Source organism: Bos indicus x Bos taurus, chromosome 8 (genome assembly GCF_003369695.1).
Source record: "Bos indicus x Bos taurus breed Angus x Brahman F1 hybrid chromosome 8, Bos_hybrid_MaternalHap_v2.0, whole genome shotgun sequence".
NCBI lineage: Eukaryota > Metazoa > Chordata > Mammalia > Artiodactyla > Bovidae > Bos > Bos indicus x Bos taurus.
The window spans coordinates 38,801,019-38,821,489 of record NC_040083.1 but is presented as its reverse complement, the minus strand read 5'-3'; the positions used below and the strand labels follow the sequence as shown (position 1 = coordinate 38,821,489).

The window sequence follows — 20,471 nt, the reverse complement described above, 5'->3', positions numbered from 1 at the left end:
TAGTGCAGCCATTTAGTGCCAAGGAGTTTTCAAATTTAGCCATTCTGCCATTTATTACCACTTACTTAAAACATCTCCTAATTGTATCCCTGAATCTGACCTTCTGTCTGATATACACCTAAAGGATAGAAAGCAAGAGTGAGGTGTGGACTAAGGTAAGACGAGGTGACGATTTGGATCACTTCGGATATGCACTATACGATAGAATGGTATATAAGTTCCATAGTTGTCCAACTCAGAAAAAGGCAACCAGTCATTGTAAATAAGCTCTCTCTTGGTTCCTTTGAGAATTCACTTTTATCTTGACTGTCGTGTGTGTGTGTGTGTTTTAGATTCTTTGCTTTTCTCCCTCTACTACCAACCCTCCCCCGCCCCCAACACAGGTTACATTGGTCAAACACATTAATTTCTAATTGATATTGTCTGCTAAAATGGAATTTAAATATGTTTTTTACTTGAGAACCTAAAGGATGAACACTTAATTTGTACATATGATTGAATTAAATATCTTTCTCTTTAATCCTGTGTATTCTTTTTTTTAGAGGAAGCCCACAAATGAAAGGGACACCCCATTTTAAGGAGGAACAGTGTGCTCCAGCATTAAATTTAGAGATGAAGAAAATACTGGATTTGCAAGCACCCATCATGAGGTACAGTACTTTGGTTAAACTTAGCATTTCGTGATGACAGTATACAGGGTGGGGTTTGTTAATCACATGAGCAATAAGAAAGTTGATTTTACTTCTTGTCATCGAGGATCATTTCTTTTTAGTCCTAGAAATTCTTGATTAGTCTTATAAAAAACGTAAAACCTTACAAAATAGTACATTATTATATTTAAATTATAGTAATAAAGCCCACAGTTTGGATACATCAATTATAATTCTATTTAGAAATTTTTATTTTTTTATAAGATCTAGAATTGTTCAAATGATATAGTTCAGTTCAGTTGCTGAGTCGTGTCTGATTCTTTGTGATCCCATGGACTGCAGCATGCCAGGCTTCCCTGTCCCATCAACTCCTGGAGCTTGCTCAAACTCACATCCATGGAGTCAATGATGCCATCCAACCATCTCATCCTCTGTCGTCCCCTTCTCCTCCTGCCTTCAATCTTTGCCAGCATCAGGGTCTTTTCCAAGGACCATGGTTAGAAAAGGGTTGAACCAGGGTCTTTTCTGGTTCTTCACATCAGATAGCCAAGGTATTGGAGCTTCAGCTTCAGCATCAGTCCTTCCAATGAGTATTCAGGACTGATTTCATTTAGGATTGACTGGTTTGATCTCCTTGCAGTCCAAGGGGTTCTCAAGAGTCTTCTCCAACACCACAGTTCAAAAGCATCAATTCTTCAGCACTCAGCTTTCCTTATAGTACAACTCTCACATCATACATGACTACTGGAAAAACTATAGCCTTGATTAGATGGACCTTTGTTGGCAAAGTAGTGTCTCTGCTTGTTAATATGCTGACTAAGTTTGTCATAGCTTTTATTCAGGGAGCAAGTGTCTTTTAATTTCATGGCTATAGTTACCATCTGCAGTGAATTTGGAGCCCCCCCAACATTAAGTCTGTCACTGTTTCCATTGTTTCCCCATCTATTTGCCATGAAGTGATGCCATGATCTTAGTTTTCTGAATGTTGAGTTTTAAGCCAACTTTTTCACTCTTTCAGTTTCATCAACAGGCTCTTTAGCTCTTCTTCGCTTTCTGCCATAAGGTTGGTGTCATCTGTGTATCTGAGGTTATTGATACTTCTCCAGCAATCTTGATTCCAGCTTGTGCTTCACCCAGCCTGGCATTTCACATGATGTACTCTGCATATAAGTTAAATAAGCAGAGTGACAATATACAGCCTTGATGTACTCGTTTCCCAATTTGGAACCAGTCTGTTGTTCCATGTCCAGTTCTAACTGTTGCTTCTTGACCTGCATACAGATTTCTCAGGGTGCAGGTAAGGTGGTCTGGTATTCCCATCTCTTTAAGAATTTTCCACAGTTTGCTGTGATCAACACAGGCAAAGGCTTTAGCGTAGTCAATAAAGCAGATGTTTTTCTGGAACTCTCTGGCTTTCTCAGTGATCCAACGGATGTTGACAATTTGATCTCTGGTTCCTCTGCCTTTTCTGAATCCAGCTTGAACATCTGGAAGTTCACCGTTCACGTACTGTTGAAGCCTGGCTTGGAGAATTTTGAGTGTTACTTTGCTAACGTGTGAGATCAGTGCACTTGTGCAGTAGTTTGAGCATTCTTTGGCATTGCCTTTCTTTGGGATTGGAATGAAAACTGACCTTTTCCAGTCCTGTGGCCACTGCTGAGTTTTCCAAATTTGCTGGCATATTGAGTACAGGACTTTCACAGCATCATCTTTTAGCACTTGAAATAGCTCAACTGGAATTCCATCACCTCCACTAGCTTTGTTCGTAGTGATGCTTTCTAAGGCCCACTTGACTTCACATTCCAGGATGTCTGGCTCTAGGTGAGTGACCACACCATCATGATTATCTGGCTCATGAAGATCTTCTTTGTATAGGTCTTGTGTGTATTCTAGCCACCTCTTCTTGATATCTTCTGCTACTGTTAGTTCCATACCATTTCTGTCCTTTATTGAGCCCATCGTTGCATGAAATGTTCCCTTGATATCTCTAATTTTCTTGAAGAGATCTCTAGTCTTTCCCATTCTATTGTTTTCCTCTATTTCTTTGCATTGATTGCTGAGGAAGGCTTTCTTATCTCTCCTTGCTGTTCTTTGGAACTCTGCATTCAAATGGGTGGAATTTGAATTCAAATCTTTTCATTTCTCCTTTGCCTTTCACTTCTGTTCTTTTTTCAGCTATTTGTACGGCATCCTCAGACAACCATTTTGCCTTTTTGCATTTCTTTTTCATGGGGATGGTTTTGATCACTGCCTCCTATATAATGTCACAAACCTTTGTCCATAGCTTTTCAGGCACTCTATCAGATCTAATCCCTTGAATCTGTTTGTCACTCCCACTGATAATCATAAGGGATTTGATTTAGGTCATACCTGAATGGTCTAGTGGTGGTGTTACTTTCTTCAATTTAAGTCTGAATTGGAAATAAGGAATTCATGATCTGAGCCACAGTCAGCTCCTGGTCTTGTTTTTGCTGACTGTATAGAGCTTCTCCATCTTTGACTGCAAAGAATATAATCAGTCTGATTTCAGTTTTGAGCATCTGGTGATGTCCATGTGTAGAGTTGTCTCTTGTGTTGTTGAAGAGAGTGTTTGCTGTGACCAGTGCATTCTCTTGGCAAAACTGTGTTAGGTTTTACCCTGCTTCATTCTGTACTTCAAGGCCAAATTTGCCTGTTATTCCAGGTGTCTCTTGATTTCCTACTTTTGCATTCCAGTCCTCTATAATGAAAAGAACATCTTTTTGGGTGTTAGTTCTAGATGTCTTATAGGTCTTGATAGAACCATTGAACTTCACCTTCTTCAGCATTACTGCTTGGGGCATAGACTTGGATTACTGTAATATTAAATGGTTTGCCTTGGAAACGAATAGAGATCATTTTGTCGTTTTTGAGATTGCACCCAAGAACTGCATTTCTGACTTTTGTTGACTATGAGTGCTACTCTGTTTTCTTCGTTTCAAATGGTATAACATAGTGTTATTACTTAAAAAGATACTTCTGCTTTTGTACAAACGTTGAGGGCACTCTTTGTTGAAAAAACTCCCAAATATGTTGTTGGATTAAAAAAAAAAAGAAAAATATGCTGTATGTAATAATGCTAGCATTACTGTTCCTGTTTTTAACGAGCGCTGGTGGTGGTAGATTAGGTGTTGTTCTGGAAGAATACCTAAGAAACTGGGCATGAGAACTGAGTGGCGCAGGGGGACAGGTTTTGGAAGAAGTATTTATATGAATGCAATATGTGAATATATTAAGCTATTGTATATGAGTGCAGTACCTATGTTTTTTAAATCCTTCCGATTCACAGTTGTAATGAACGGCTTCTTTTATTGTTTCTCTTATTAGAATACAGTACAGATAGTGGAACATACTAAATAGTATTGTGTGCAAGTGGCTGACTGTTGTCTTGCCTTGTTTAATCTATCCTTTTTCACTCCAATTCTCAGAGAAAAAGAATGCCTTTTTGGTGTTTCTATTCACTTTCAAATGTGATGAGGGCTACAAAAGATTGCGTTAAGGTTACTCTCAATCTCGGATTTTATTTCAGCATAGAGATTCTGTTTAAGAATGTAACTTGTGTGAGGAATTTTGAATGTCTAGGAACCGAGCTATGTGGGACTGTACAAGCATGGCTTTCTGCCTCCACCTGGTGGGGGGAAAAATATACAGTTCATGGAAATAGGATAGGAAAAAAACCTTTAAAAAAAAGAATTCCTGCTATCTTGTACAAGTGTAACTTGTGCTCGTTTTTAACCTACTTATTTAGATGATTGGAAATCTCTAAGGTTTCTCTCAAAACGTCAGTAAAATGATTGTATTTCAGATGAGTGTTACTATTAGCACCTGTAACATGGACCTCCTGGAAATTTAGTTGGAGAATTCCTATATAATTTTCAATTGAGTGAGGAGGTATGAAAATTGGGCTTTTAGCCTTCTGTTTTCTCTCTGAAAACTGCTGAAAATAAGTCAAATAAAGACAGGGACAGACCGCTGCTTATAGGCATAAGATGGCAAGAGTACTGCCATCTTTAATTTTTTATTGAAGAAGGAATAGGATTAAATGTTAAACATCTTTTTCTTGTTATTGATTAAGGATAGAGTATGTTTAGAAAATAAAAAGTACTACGCTGCGATACTTACAATGGATAACCAGCAAGGACCTACTGTATAGCACATGGAACTCTGCTCAGTGTTATGTGGCAGCCTGGATGGGAGTGGGGCTGGCAGGAGAATGGGTACATGTGTATGTATGGCTGAGGCTCTTCTCTGTTCATCTAAAACTGTCACAACATTGTTAGCTGGCTATATCCCAGTACAAAAAAATTTTTTTAATTAAAAAAAAAAAGTACTAATATGATTTTTAATTAAAACTCTTACTGTGTTTCTAACTAATAATAAATGCTAATAAATTTTACAGTTTATTCTCTATCTTCCTTTTTCCCAGGCACATAGAAAGCCCCATGTAGTATATATAGTATTTAATATTAATTAGGTAACAAACATATTTATATATTTGAGAATTGGTAATTATTAATTATATATTTCCTATTAAGAATATTTGACTAATTAGATTCCAAAATCCTGTTATTCTCCTTCTAAAATCCTATTATTCTGCTTCTAAGATCCTTAATTGAATAACAACAGCAATAACAGACACCCCTGGGATATCACATAGCTGTTAGTAAAGCCCATAGAAGTTAGTGATTGGAGAGCCTCTCTCTAAAGGCATAACTTAGAGTATATTTATATGTATTCTGTGTTTACTTATACCCAGGGTGATTTTTAAAAATCAGTGTGACATACAAAGACATACATGAAAGAAAAGTGAAAGTAAAAGTCGCTCAGTCGTGTCCAACTCTTTGCGACCCCATGGACTATATAGTCCTTGAAATTCTCCAGGGCCAAATACTAGAGTGGGTAAACAGTCCCTTCTCCAAGGGATCTTCCCAAGGATACTGATTATTTGTATAGGATCTTGACATCCCCCAGATGCCCAGAATCAATCCTTTAGGTCTTTGTGAGAACAGGAATCAGTGGTGAGGGAAAACACTTGGGTGACTTGGAACAAGACCTGTTTACTAAACTATGGAAATATTCAGTACTTTAACATCTGAAGTCAGCCTTTAACTGAAAGTTTGTTTACTTTCAATTAAACAAGAAGGGTCTATCTTTTTATATAGATTGTTTATCATATTTGTCTCAGTTATTGTAAAGTCATTGTTAATTCCAGCATCAGGATTTTTTATGAGTCAGTTTACATTGATGGATTTTTCTCATAACTCTGGATCCTGTTTTCTTGTTTATTCAGATGCCTGGTCATTTTTTGTCACAGCATGGTGAACGATGGTAGAGATTCTGAATTCTGTTAACTTTGTCAAAGGAGTGTTGAGTTTTGTCTCTCAGGCAGTTAAATTACTGGAGGTTAACCTTGATCTTGTTCCTAACCATCATATGCAGTGATTTTTCTAGGGACATATGAGAAAGGAAGAGAAAGAATGCAATTTGAAATAAACCTAGGCTGACTCCTACTGAATGAAGATCACTGGTAAACCAGTGACTGAAAGTGAAAGTTGCTCAGTTGTGTCCAACTGTTTGCGACCCCATGGACTATACAGTCCATGGAATTCTCCAGGCCAGAATACTGGAGTGGGTAGCCTTCTCCAGGGGATCTTCCCAACCAGGGGTCAAACCCAGGTATCTCACACTGCAGATGGATTTTTTACCAGCTGAGCCACCAGGGAAGCCCAAGAATACTGGAGTGGGTAGCCTATCCCGTCTCCAGCTTATCTTCCCGACCTGCATTGCAGGCAGATTCTTTACCACTGAGCTACCAGGGAAGTCCAGTGACTGCTCCACTAAATTACTTCTTTTGACATGCAGTTGTTATTGTTCAGTCACTAAGTCATGTCTGACTCTTTGTGATCCCGTGAGCTGTAGCCCAGCAGGCTTCCTTGTTTGTCACATTTCCCAAAGTTTGCTCAAATTCATGTCCATAGAGTCAGTGACGCTAACCATCTCATTCTTTGCCACCTGCTTCTCCTTTTGCCATCAGTCTTTCCCAGCATCAGGGTCTTTTCCAGTGAGTCAGCTCTTCACTTCATGTGCTTGAAGTATTGGAGCTTCAGCATCAGCCTTTCCAATGAATATTCAGGGTTCATTTCCTTTAAGATTGACTGGTTTGATCTTGCAGTAGCAGGTCTAAAACATAAAGTTTTTATATTCTAGCCACCACATGCTACACATAAAAATATAAATTTGAAATAAAAGAATATATAATATTTTAAAAGATGAACTTTCATGTATACCTGTGGTGGATTCATTTCGATATTTGGCAAAACCAATACAATATTGTAAAGTTTAAAAATAAAATAAAATTTAAAAAAAATAAAAAAATAAAAATAAAATAAAAGATGAATTTTCTTTAAACTGGAAGTTGTAATTGATTACAAATGCTCTGAAGTTCCAGAGATGGAGCTCAATAAGGGGATAATCTTTTAAAATATTTTTATAGTTGGGAAGAAAATACGGTAAATTGTTAATTATCTGAAATACATAGTAGAATAAGTCATTGGACTCCAAAGAAATGAAGGTTAAAGAAAACACTGAAAAACATTCTTTTCACCATTATGAATTAAAATATTTCTGAAGTAAACTTTTAACCTCTTAAGTGTGAAAGCTAATTTAATAGTATATAATAGAGTGTATGTTAGACATACATTTTTCATTCTTTCTTATACTCAATTTTTTTTATAGCATTTGATACTCTTGAGACCTTCCCTGGTAGCTCAGATGGTAAAGAGTCCGCTTGCAATGCAGGAGGCCTGGGTCCGATCCCTGGGTCAGGAATATTCCCTGGAGAAGGAAATGGCAACCCACTCCAGTATTCTTGCCTGGGAAATCCTATGGACAGAGGACCCTGGCAGGCTATATAGTTCATGGGGTCGCAAAGAGTCAAACACAATTGAGCGACTGACATTTTGACTTTCACGATTCCCTTGGCTTTCTTGATGCCAAGTTTCCATTGGTTCTCTTTCTTTCTTTCTGCCAGTATCTTTGTAGCTTCATTTTTGGATTATTCCTCACTCTTGACCTTCCTCCCATAAACATTTGGTACCAGATGTAAATAACACTGCCCTCCAGGCTTAGCATTATAGGAGTAAGCAAATTAGGTGTTTATTGCCATGGAAACTGTAATTGTTAAAGCTCTTTGCAAGTATTAATAAATGCTGAGCTCATACTACATAATTTATTCTCAGTACTTAGTTACCTGAGAGGTCTTCTGGAGGGAGAAACTATATTTCTTCACCTTTGAATCTTCGACAAGCATAGCGCCTGTCACAGAGCCCAGACCGTTTAACAGGAGATTCTGTGATACCTTAGAAATACTGTGGTCTGGAACTGTGTTTTCCATGACAGTAGCCACTAGTCAAATGAAGTGACTTAAATGTTAATTGTAGATAAAATAAAACTTAAAATTTAGTGTTTTTGTTACACTCATTCGGTATTTCAAATGTGCGGTCACCACACATGGCTAATGGCTACTGTGTTCAGTAGTACGGATTACGGAATATCTCCATCACTGGTGAAAGTTCTCTTGGACAGGGGTAGAGAATGGGAACCACTACGATCCCTAGCTCTAGACTGTCATTCTATCATTAGTTCATTTTTATGGTTTCTCTGCCTCTTTCCTTTCTTCTCAGCTTCACTTATCCTTCCATCTTCTAATCTGTCATTTCAGTGTGTCTGGTTTTTAAACTCAGTCTGTCAGGTTTGTAATAATAGCAACTATGGTCTTTTTTTCCCCCCCCAGAATTTCTGATCTAGATTGAATTATACATGGATAAACTACTGTATAGTGAAATTGTTGATAAATGGCAGTTTTATAAGTGGTTTCATGGTCTTTGCTTGAATATTCTCCAGAGCAGTTATATTCATTGCTTTCCCAGTATGCTTTTCTTAAAAGATAACTGATAAATTGCTTATTGCTTCCCTACAGTTTGCAGTCTGTGCTGGAAGATCTCCTGGTTGCTACTTCTGATGGACTTCTTCATCTTATTCACTGGGAAGGAATGACAAATGGGAGGAAAGCTATTAATCTTTGTACAGTACCCTTTTCAGTAGACCTGCAGTCATCTAGAGGTAGTAATACTTTTTACATGAGATAGAACCAGGTGTTTAATATTTTATATAATATAGACAGATATTTTCTATGGATGAACATTGATTTTTCTACTTTGAAATTAATTATGCAAGGGAAGAAAAGGAGAGTGAGTTGAGTGAGTGTGCGTGTGTGTGTAGGAAGGAGTAGTTTGTTCAGTGCTGTTAGGTCTTCAAATTTCGACCTTTTAACTGTTCTTACATGGTTTGCAAGCAAAAGTGTAAGAGAATTAATTTACTATATTTATATTCATATTTCAAATACTTATTTTTTCATCAGCAGGTTCATTCCTGGGTTTTGCAGATGTGCACATTAGAGACATGGAATACTGTGCCACACTTGATGGATTTGCTGTTGTGTTTAATGATGGTAAAGTTGGATTTATTACACCAGTGTCAAGTAGATTTACTGCAGAGGTAGGATTTACTTTCAGTGTTTTTCAGTTTTGCATTTATTAATTTTAATCTTCATTAAATCCCCCTCCAGTTTTCCTTATTTAAGATTTTAGGAGTGGTTAATTTTTTTTTTATCAAAGCTATACATACAACTAACATAAACAAAGAAGTCTTAACTATACATAAACAAGGAAGTCTTTTGACATGTTAATGAAAAGTGATCGTTCCTTTCCTCTCTTCATGCCCAGTGTTCATTCTCAGAGGCAACTACTTTTTACTCCTTTATTGGTTATTTTGCTGTTTATCTCCACTACTCTGAGTATTTCCTGTAGTTTTTAGTTTTTAGGCTGTGGTTATTGACTTGCCGTTGTGGAAAATGACTGTTTACTTCCCTCTTCCCTGGTCCCACAACATCTGTAAATTCTTCCCATCATTCCAATATAGATAATGTGATTTTGATTGTATTAGTATTTGTTTCGTCATCTTGAAGAAATTTCTCTTGGATTCTTCTGGATGGATTGCTTGCTATGCATACCTTTAACACAGCTGCATGTGGGGGCTGTCCATCATCATCATCCTAAGGATTCCCTATATTCCTTTACTCTTAGATCCTTTCAGAGTTAATGGTAAATATTTGATTAGTTAGTGTATGAATTTGGTTGTGACAAAGACCCAAAATAAAAATTTAGATTCCCCGAAGGCTGTGTGGGATTTGGTGGGTTTGGTTGACTGTGCTCTTCATAACGTGAGCTAACTGGGTTATTTTTTTCCTCCCCACGCCTTATCCAGTCTTCTCCAAAGACGATGTACCTGGCTGGCCCAGTATTTTGGGATTTTGAGTTATGAAAGAGTTAGACTAGAGATTCCAAATTCAGGAATTAAACTCCCACGTATCCCTATTTTCAGTGTTGTTTAGAGACCACTGAGATTTTTGTCTTGTTTTTCTCTAAAGAAAATTTTCAGTTTTCTCTTGGAGTGGAGGTAGAATATTCCTTAGCTGCTCAGAGTGGGAGGTAACCTAAGCAGACCCAGGCATTGAATAAACAGTCTTTGAACCAGTCCTGCTGCTTTTAGTTCAGCTTTTAAGAGATATTTTAATTCCCCAAGCCCTTTGTGTAACCTATAATGCAAATTTGACTGTTTTTCAAAGTGTTCCTTACTGCTAGTGAAGGACTCTACTCATACGCTTGCTTCCCAGCTTACAAAATTTTCTGATACTACCTCCTCTCCCATTCTGTCCTTGCCAACTTACACATTTGGGGTTTTAAGAGTCAGAGAAACTAAATATTCATGTTCAGCCTACTCTCTCTAACTGGAAAGAATTTTAAGTTTTTAAAGTGTATTTTTCTATATGGTATCAGCTTTCTCGCCTAATTTATTTCACTCAGCATATTGCAAAAGGCAAGATTTCATTCTTCCTTATGGCTAAACACAGTTGACCCTTGAACAACATAGATTTGAACTGCACAGGTCCACTGACACCTGGATTTTTTTCAATAAATACACACTGTGGTACTCTATAATCTGCAATTGCTTGAATCTACAGATACAGACCCATGGATATGGAGGGCCAGCTGTAAAGTTGTGTGTGTATTTTCTACTGTGGGGGATAGGTACCCCTAACCCTCATGTTGTTTGATTCAACTGTATTCCGTTTTGTGTGTGTGTATGTACATATACCAAATTTTCTCTATCCATTCATCCATCAGTGAACACTTAAGTGTTTCCATATTTTGGCTTTTATAAACAATGTTGCATTGAACATGGATGTATAGTAGCTGTACAAATTTACATTGCCATCAGGAATGCATAAGGGTTCCTTTTTCTCCCATTGTCCCAGCACTTAATTATTTCTTGTCTTTTTGATAACAGCCATTCTGACAGGTGTTAGGTAACATCTCATTGTGATTTTGATGTGCGTTTCTCTTATATTAGTGGTGTTGAGCATCTTTTCAGGTACTTTTTGGGTATCCTTACGGTCCCACCACTTCATGGGAAATAGATGGAGAAACAGTGGAAACAGTGTCAGACTTTATTTTTTTGGGCTCCAAAATCACTGCAAATGGTGATTACAGCCATGAAAGTAAAAGACACTTACTCCTTGGAAGGAAAGTTATGACTAACCTAGATAGCATATTGAAAAGCAGAGACATTACTTTGCCAGCAAAGGTCCATCTAGTCAAGGCTATGGTTTTTCCAGTAGTCATGTGTGGATGTGAGAGTTGGACTGTGAAGAAAGCTGAGCGCCGAAGAATTGATGCTTTTGAACTGTGGTGTTGGAGAAGACTCTTGAGAGTCCCTTGGACTGCAAGGAGATCCAACCAGTCCATTCTGAAGGAGATCAGCCCTGGGATTTCTTTGGAAGGAATGATGCTAAAGCTGAAACTCCAATACTTTGGCCACCTCATGCGAAGAGTTGACTCATTGGAAAAGACTCTGATGCTGGGAGGGATTGTGGACAGGAGGAGAAGGGGACGACAGAGGATGAGATGGCTGGATGGCTTCACTGACTCGATGGACGTGAGTCTGAGTGAACTCCGGGAGTTGGTGATGGACAGGGAGGCCTGGCATGCTGCGATTCATGGGGTCGCAAAGAGTTGGACACAACTGAGCGACTGATCTGATCTGATGTGTTCTTTAGAAAAATGTCTGTTCAGATCATCTGCCCCCTTTTTTAATCAATTTTTTTGTTATTAAACACATGAGTTCTTTATATATTTTGAATATAACCTTTTGTCACATACGTGATCTGCAAATATTTTCTCCCATTCAGTAGACTGCCTTTTCATTTTGTTGACGTATGTTTGGGATTTAAATTTATTTCCTGAAAATAAACATGTTAGAGCTGGAAGGTAATTGACTCATTTCTGAATATCAGCTTTTATTAGTATTTGGTTAAAGAAAATTTTCTAGTAATTTAAGGATTTAAATAATGAAAAGTAGATGGACATTATTAAGGAAGTTATAAGTAGAAAATATAAGTTACATGAAAACATTACATATGTATTATTGGTAATTGGGAAATACTCTAATGGTGTATTTGTATTAGAAATTATTTAAGTGCCTTATAAAAACTCCTGTTTGGCATTCTATAATGGCTGTACAAATTTACAGCCACTATACAGTATACACATCTATATACACATCATATATATACACACACACACACATATACACTATGTATAACTTACAGTATACACTGTAAAACTACGGTAGACACATCTATTAAAATATGTCAGACTATGCCACTCCTCTGCTCAGAACCCTTTAGTAGGACTAGAGTTTCAGGACAAAACCTACTGGGGTCAACTAGAAAAGCTGGAGAAGAAATAATTTTTTTAATGTGCTTAAAGGCTTTGGAGAGCTAACAGAACAGTAAAGAATTCAGAGGCTAGGGGAGGCCAGAGGCCCAGTGAGCTAAAATGAGCAATGCGCAAACAAGACTGTATGCAACAATATGGATGAATCTCACAAAAATATTCAGTGGAAACAGCCAGACACAAAAAAGTATGTGCTGTGATTCTATTTTACATAAAGCAGAAGGAAGTCTTAAAACCTAGGCAGCTCTGAATTAGAGTTTGTATGTGCATGTTTAAGTGTTAATAGTTTAAAGGAAAAGAAGAAAGTGATTACCATGTAAATCTGGATATTGGTTAATTTTGTGGTTGGGGTGAGGGTATATTGATCAGGAGTGACACTATTGGGAGACTTTCGGTACTAGTAATTCCTAGCTGAGTGGTAATTTCACAAGTGTTTCCTTTGTGATATTATTATGATGTACATTTTTGGTTTTGGTATTTTTCTTTAATGTATCATAATTTATAATAGAAAGGGTTAAAAAAATTAAAGACTCTCCAGATGACCCCCTATATATGAAATGGAGAAAAAGTCAAAGGTCTCATCATGGTGGCTTTCAAAGCCCTATAAATCTGGCCTGCTATTTCATCCGTTACCTCCTTTACTACTTCTTCCCTTATTCCACTCCACTCCAGCCACACAAGTTTCTTTTATCTTTGAACATGCCAGAAATGCTGCTGTGACAGGGCCTTTCTGTTGCTCTATCTCTTTCAGTACTTTCCTTGAGAGGCACCTTCATCATAGGGAAAATAGTTTAATATTACATCCTTTCCCCATACACTCTCTTCTCCATAATTGTTTTATTATTTTTTTTGTAGCATTTACCAACTTTCTGTGTAATACTGTACAATTTTTTAAACTTGTCAGTCTCTTAACAAATGTAAGGCAGGGATACAGCTGAGGATTTTAGTATGTTTGAATATCTGCAGTATCCTCAGTATCTAGAGCAGCATCTGGTGAATAGTGGGTGCCTGGAAGACTTTTATGGTAGGGATGAATGAATGAATTCCAGTCTAGACAGTAGTCCAAAGAAATAATGCTCATTGCTCTCTTTTGCCATTTTCCATTATCTGAAGTATAGTTTTATTATTAAAGTAAAATAAATAAAACTCCTACAAAGAAGCAAACATTTCATATTTAGATAGTAGATTATATAGTTTATTTAGGAATTTTAAAAAATCTATAGTATTATGTTTTGAACAGCTTAATTATATCGGATCATCTAATGTTTACTGTTGTGAGAATCCAAAAATAAAGTGCTGTATTGTAGTGTGCTAATTTTTGTGCTTACTAAACTAGCAGTCATGGTGACCTTTACCTTAGAATATATGATCTAAGATGCCCTTGATCTGACAAATAAAAACAGACAGTAGAGTTGAATCTGTGTCTGTATTCAAAATTAAGTAGTATATAAAGCTTAATAATAATATCATTTATTCATCGAAGCTTATTTAACTTGTTGAATTCCAGGCATTATATTAAGTGGGTTACATGTATTGAATATATCTACTCCCATTTAAACTTCAAAACACTCTAAGAGGTAATTACAGAAAAGAAAACTGAAGCTTGAAAATGTCACAAAGTCATTTTTACAAGTGAGTGGTAGATCTGAGATGTAATGTTAGGCTGCCATATACCATGCTATTATACTATAAAGCAAAAGAGTAAAAGAGAATAGTAAGCAATTGACAAATCATTAATCACTTCTAAAGAATGTCGTTGTTGTTCAGCCCCGAGTCATGTCCGACTCTTCAAGACCCTAAGGACTACAGCACACCAGGCTTCCTTGTCCCTCACCATCTCCTGGAGTTTGCCAAAGATCATGTCCATTGAATCAGTGATGCCATCCAACCATCTCATCCTCTGTCACCCTCTTCTCCTTCTGCCTTCAGTCTTTGCCAGCATCAGGGTCTTTTCCAGTTGAGTCAGCTGTTTGCATCAAGTAGCCATAGTATTGGAGTTTCAGTTTCAGCACCAGTCCTTCCAAAGAGTATTCAGGGTTGATTTCCTTTAAGATTGACCAGTTTGATCTCCTTGCTTTCCAAGGGACTCCTCAGAGTCTTCTCCAGCACCACAATTCAAAGCATCAATTCTTCAGCACTCTGCCTTCTTTATTGTCCAGCTCTCACATTGGTACATGACTACTGGAAAGACCATAGCCTTGACTATAAGGGACCTTTGTTGGCAAAGTGATGTCTTTGCTTTTTAACATACTGACTAGGTTTGTCATGGCTTTCCTACCAAGAAGCAATCGTCTTCTAATTTCATAGCGGCAATCACCATCTGCAGTGATTTTAGAGCCTAAGAAGAGGAATCTGTCGCTGCTTCCACCTTTTCGCCTTCTGTTTGCTGTGAAGTGATGATACTGGATGCCATGATCTTAAGTTTTTTTTAATATTGAGTTTTAAGCTGGCTTTTTCACTCTACTCCTTCACCTTCATCAAGAGGCTGTTTAGTTCCTCTTTGCTTTCTGCCATTAGAGTGGTGTCATCCACATATCTCAGATTGTTGATATTTCTCCCGACAGTCTTGATTCCAGCTTGTAATTCATCCAGCCTGGCATTTTGCATGATGTGCTCTGTGTATAAGTTAAATAAACAGGGTGACAATAAACAGCTTTGTCATACTCCTTTCTCTATCCTGAGCCATTCAATTATTCCATACAGGGTTCTGTTACTTCTTGACCCCCATACAGGTTTCTCAAGAGACGAGATAGACCAAATAAAATTGACTAATTCCCATTGATTGGGAAAGTTAAACACTATGTGCTAAGTGGGAAGAAGAAGAATAGTGAGTAAGTTAGATGCAGTTTCTACCATCAAGAGGTTTACATTTTAATAGGAAAATTGTCTTCAATTAATTTGAATTTAGAGATCAGATATCCATCTTTTAGTGTTTTATAAATGAATTAGCACTGGACTGAGCTCATCTGGAAATATTTATTAAACCAGTTAATGAAATTGAGATTTTAAGGGAAAAAATCCAGATGGTAGTCCTGATGGGATGTTTTCCTATCCAGATGAAACCATATAAAGAACCATATAAAACCTTATGAAATTATGTTTACTGAAGGGGAATTATGTTAATTGAAGTATATTTGGAGAACACATTTTAAATCTTAACTATTTTTCTTAATTTTAGCAGCTTCATGGAGTTTGGCCACAAGATGTTGTTGATGGAACTTGTGTAGCAGTAAATAACAAGTATCGACTGATGGCATTTGGTTGTGCGAGGTAATAAATGTAGATGCCTGTATTTTAAGACTTATTGCCAAAAATAATTTTTTTTAAAAACATAAGATGTTCTTATTAACACACTTAGGAATTTTGTTGTGCCTTTTATAATTTATGAATCAACCTTAATATAAAATGTAAAAGTATTTTAATTGAAGCAAGCAAATATAAAGGGTTTTGGAGATTAGGTGTTTTAATTTGTGAGCTTTTTTTCAGTGGTAGGAAATTGAGTCACAAGGTTAAATCAGTTAAAATTTAGGTTCTTTATTGTTTTAAATAACATCAGGAGGAGGTTTTGTTTATTTTTGGCTGTGCTGGGTCTTCAGTTGCTGTGCAGGATTTTCTCTAGTTGTGGTGAGTGGGGGCCACTGGACTTCTCATTGCAGATGGCTTCTCTTGTTGTGGAACACAGGCTCTAGGGGGCACAAGTTTCAGTAGTTGTGGCACATGGGCTTGGCTCCTGAGATCTAGAGTTACGGCACATGGGCTTGGTTGCTCCACAGCGTGTAGAAGCCTCCTGGACCAGAGATCAAACCTATGTCTGCTGCAGGTGGATTCTTTACCTCTGAGCCACCAGGGAAGCCCCTAATCCTTTCTTTTTAAGACATCAGTGTTGACTTGCCTTTGAGTTAGTGAGTGTGCCTTAGTTAACAAGCACATTTAAAGCTCATTTGTAAAATCATTTTCTTGACTTGATTCAAATAATGAAGGTTTTCAAAGTAAAATTGAATGCCAGTTCATTTTTAAAATAGCCTTACAGAAGATTCAGATTTTTCTATCTCTTCCTCAGTCATTTTGGCAAGTTATATTTTTCTAGGAATTGGTTTCTTTCATATACACTGTCAAATTTATTGACATATAACTTATAATACCCTTTGTAATTTTCATATTATAAAATAAAAACAAATGGGGAAGTGTGTAATCAAGATAGTCACAGTTTTACAAATAATTATAGTACAAGGATCCATCTTTTCACAACTTGGTCAAGAAATAGAACATTGCTAGCCAATATAAATTTTATCACTCCTACTTCCTAATCATGTCTCCCAGTCCCTTCCTAATTCATTTTCTCTTACATAGACACACAATCTTTAATCAAATGCATGGGTAAATTAATGATAAATCCTCAATAAGATCTAAAACTCATTCATATTCAGACTAACCTAATTGCCACCAAATTTCCTTTATATCTCTCTTTTTTTAGTCAGAATCATTCAAAATTCATGAATTATATTTGGTTATCATTTCTCTTTAGTTACCTTTTGCCTATAAAAATTCTTAGTACAAAAGTAATCGTGGTTTCAGATGATGAATTTTAAATCATTATAACTAGGCTCACACACATCTGTATTAATAAAAATAGGAACCATTACAATCAACACATTTTTGCCAGAGAGAAATAAGTTTATTTCTGTGGTGTAAAAATCTGTGCTTCAGAATTTAATAAACACTTGGAAAGCATTTTCTGTGTCCTGCTGGTTGTGAAAGCATTTTCCCTGCAAAAAAGTTGAGCTGCTTGAAGAAGTAGTAGTTGGCTGGGGAGAGGTCAGATGAATATGGTGGATGAGGCAAAACTTTATAGCCCCATTCATTCATCTTTTGAAGCATTGATTGTGTGACATGTGGAAGAACTGGGCACATTCTGTTGACCAGTGCTGGCTGCAGGCATTGCAGTTTTCAGTGCATCAGTGCAGCTCATTGATTTGCTGCGCATATTTCTCAGGTGTAGTAGTTTCGCTGGGATTTGGAAAGCTGTAGTGGATCAGACCACCAAACACTGACCATGACTATTTTTTTTTGGTACAAGCTTGGCTTTGGGAAGTGCTTTGGAGCTTCTTCTCAGTTCAGCCACTGAGCTGATCATTGCCAGTTGCTATGTAAAATCCACTTTTTGTCGCATGTCACAGTCTGATCTAGAAATAGTTCATTGTTGCATAGAATAAGAGAAGATGATGCTTCTTTTGATTTGTGGTCAGCTTATGAGGCACCCACTTATCGAACTTTTTCATCTTTCCAGAAAGTGCTTCAAATGCCGAATGACTGTAGAACAGTCAATGTTGAATTCTTTGGCAACTTCTAGTTACAGGAGGATCAGCTTTGATGATCCTCTCGGTTGTTGTCAAATTCTGATGGCTGGCCACTGCACTTCTCCTCTTCAGGGCTCTCATCTTGTTTGCAAAACTAATTGAACCACCACTGCCCCGTATGTTCATTAGCAGTTTCCGGGCCAAATGCGTTGTTGATGTTACTAGTTATCTCTGCTGCTTTGTAACCCATTTTGAACTTAAATAAGAAAATCCCTCAAATTTGCTTTTTGTCTAACATCATTTCCCTAGTGTAAAATAAATATAAACAGCAAGTAATAAGTCATTAGCAAAAAAAAAAAAAGCGAGAAATGCCCATTAAAATGATGTATAACATAACCACATTTATTTAAGAACATATTCCAGTGTCAAACAGCAAAGTTCAGCAGTGCAAAATTGCAGTTACTTTTGTGCCAACCTATAATGCCTTTGTTATTTTTATGATATTAACTTTTTTTTAAGAGTCTAGGTCAGTTGTTTATAGAATATCCTACATTCTAAAGTGTCTTGTTATGTTTTCTCATAATGGCATTTAATTACTTTCTGTAACACCTGTTTGAACCTTGAAGGTGGTTCTTACTGAACCATTACAGTCAAATTAGTAGGAAGCTCACAGATAGGAACAGTGGTGGGTGTGCACTTCTACATCATCTGCATTCAGGGCTAGCACCCAGGGGTATAGCAAGGCCAGATTAGAATCGAGGATTTCAACCCTTCTTCCAGGATGAAAATGGAATCTTGGCCTTCAGTCTTTTAGTCACCTCGGTTTTCATGAGTTGGGGCAGAATCAGCCCTTCTTACGGCATGATTGTGGGTTGGGATGAAATTTTTGTGATTATAGCTACGTGACATATCCTACTAGTGGCTTCTAGCCCTGATCTCTTAGTACTTACTTTGAACAATTAATCTGTCTGTAGCTGGTGTCCTTAGAGTTCTGTAGAAAGTCACTTTCTTTTAGGATACCAGTTTAAAACCTTATTCTTACCCTTGTATTTAAGGTTTGATTAGATTCTAGTTAGACACTTTTGTCATAGGTGATGTTTTGTACTTCCTGTGACATCATGTAGCAATAGCATCAAGCTGTCTCAATATTGATGAACTAAATTTGATTACTTGTAGTGATAATAGCTACGTATATCTTTATTATAAAAGTTTTTTTGTTTTGAGATTAGTAGGTAGTTTTTTAATAAAAAAAATAATTTTGGGCTTATGAGAAATGGAAAGAAAAATAAAGAATATAGGCACTATAAATACTTAAATTGTCAATCTTTTGTAATTATTAACACCTACTTCTTATATTAGAGATATCTGGATTCCTCACTGACTTATTAGAGCTCAGCAACCCAGAGTTAGCACTTGACAATTTTAGATGCAAAGCAAAAACAATACCTGCTAGCCACTTAGTGCTGTGTCTCTGCAAGGTAGCTAATTGGGCAGGTAGTCCGGATAGATGTTCCAGGCATTTGTCTTCTGACAGGTTGAAATAACAGATCAGATTTTCTCTCCCACCTGAAATAGTCAAGAAAATGGACAAAGAGATGAAACAGCTATTTCAAATTCAAGACATAGGACATCAGGCAACAAAGGACAGTGGTCCCTGAGAGATGAGAATCTAAATAAAAAAATTTAAAAAAAAACAGCTCTTCAACTGTCCCAGTTTTAATTTCTTTGAGAGAGTTTCCAGCACGTGGATGGGGAGACAGAGCCTGGCAGATTCCCTGGACTGAGTGTGTGCAAATGAAAGTCTGGGAGACCAAAGCAGCAGGGGATCACAGACCAGACACCAGAGAGGAGAGAGTGGCACAAAGAGAGAACTTCTTTTGAGTATTAAATTGAAATGTGGAAGATAAAAGACCCAAATCAAATATTACAGAAGAAAAGATTAATATACTTGAAGAACATAGCAAGAGAAAGGATACAAAATGAAACAGAAAAAAAGGAATTTAAAAACAGAGTATCAGGGAGCTATGGGATAGCTTTAAGCAGCCTGTTATTGCAGGTGTTTTATTTAGTCCCATTCTGATCCTTAAGAGTTAGGCCTGGCTGGAAACCGATCAGAGCTGCTGTGAGGAGACCGTCTGACTTCTCCTACCTTGAAGGATTACACATTAGGGTCAGAACATTCTGGCAGTCATATGCTTGGTGTCATCCTGGTATGTGCAGAAGCAGCCTTGGGTTTAAATCATTTTAAAAACAACATTGATGTTAAATTTTGACCTGAGAATAGCCATGTAAGGAGAAATGGTGTTTTTTATGATTATTGTAGTTCAATTTTGAAATGTAGCTTAGATGTAATAGAAAAACTCTCTTGGTTTCTGGCCCTTTGTAACAGTTTGACCCTTCTAAAAAAGTTTTTTAACAGAATCATAACACATATCATAGATATACGAGTATGTATAAAGATAGGCTCGATAAAGGACAGAAATGGTATGGACCTAACAGAAGCAGAAGATAATAAAAAGAGATGGCAAGAATACCCAGAAGAACTGTACAAAAAAGATCTTCATGACCCAGATAATCACAATGGTGTGATCACTAACCTAGAGCCAGATATCCTGGAATGTGAAGTCAAGTGGGCCTTAGAAAGCATCACT

General features: G+C 37.0%; 1 protein-coding gene across 6 annotated transcripts in view; it reads left to right on the top strand.

Moving 5' to 3' along the window:
• RIC1 (RIC1 homolog, RAB6A GEF complex partner 1) overlaps positions 1-20,471 on the top strand; it is a 144,155-nt gene that overhangs the window by 77,530 nt on the left and 46,154 nt on the right. For 3 of the 6 annotated variants that reach the window (XM_027549328.1, XM_027549324.1, XM_027549323.1), the window contains 4 exons: positions 543-650; positions 8,647-8,789; positions 9,088-9,224; positions 15,702-15,793. In XM_027549328.1, coding sequence (XP_027405129.1) covers positions 543-650; positions 8,647-8,789; positions 9,088-9,224; positions 15,702-15,793 — 480 coding nt within the window. The remainder of the gene's footprint in view (positions 1-542; positions 651-8,646; positions 8,790-9,087; positions 9,225-15,701; positions 15,794-20,471) is intronic. The other 3 variants (XM_027549327.1, XM_027549325.1, XM_027549326.1) reach the window with 2 other exon arrangements.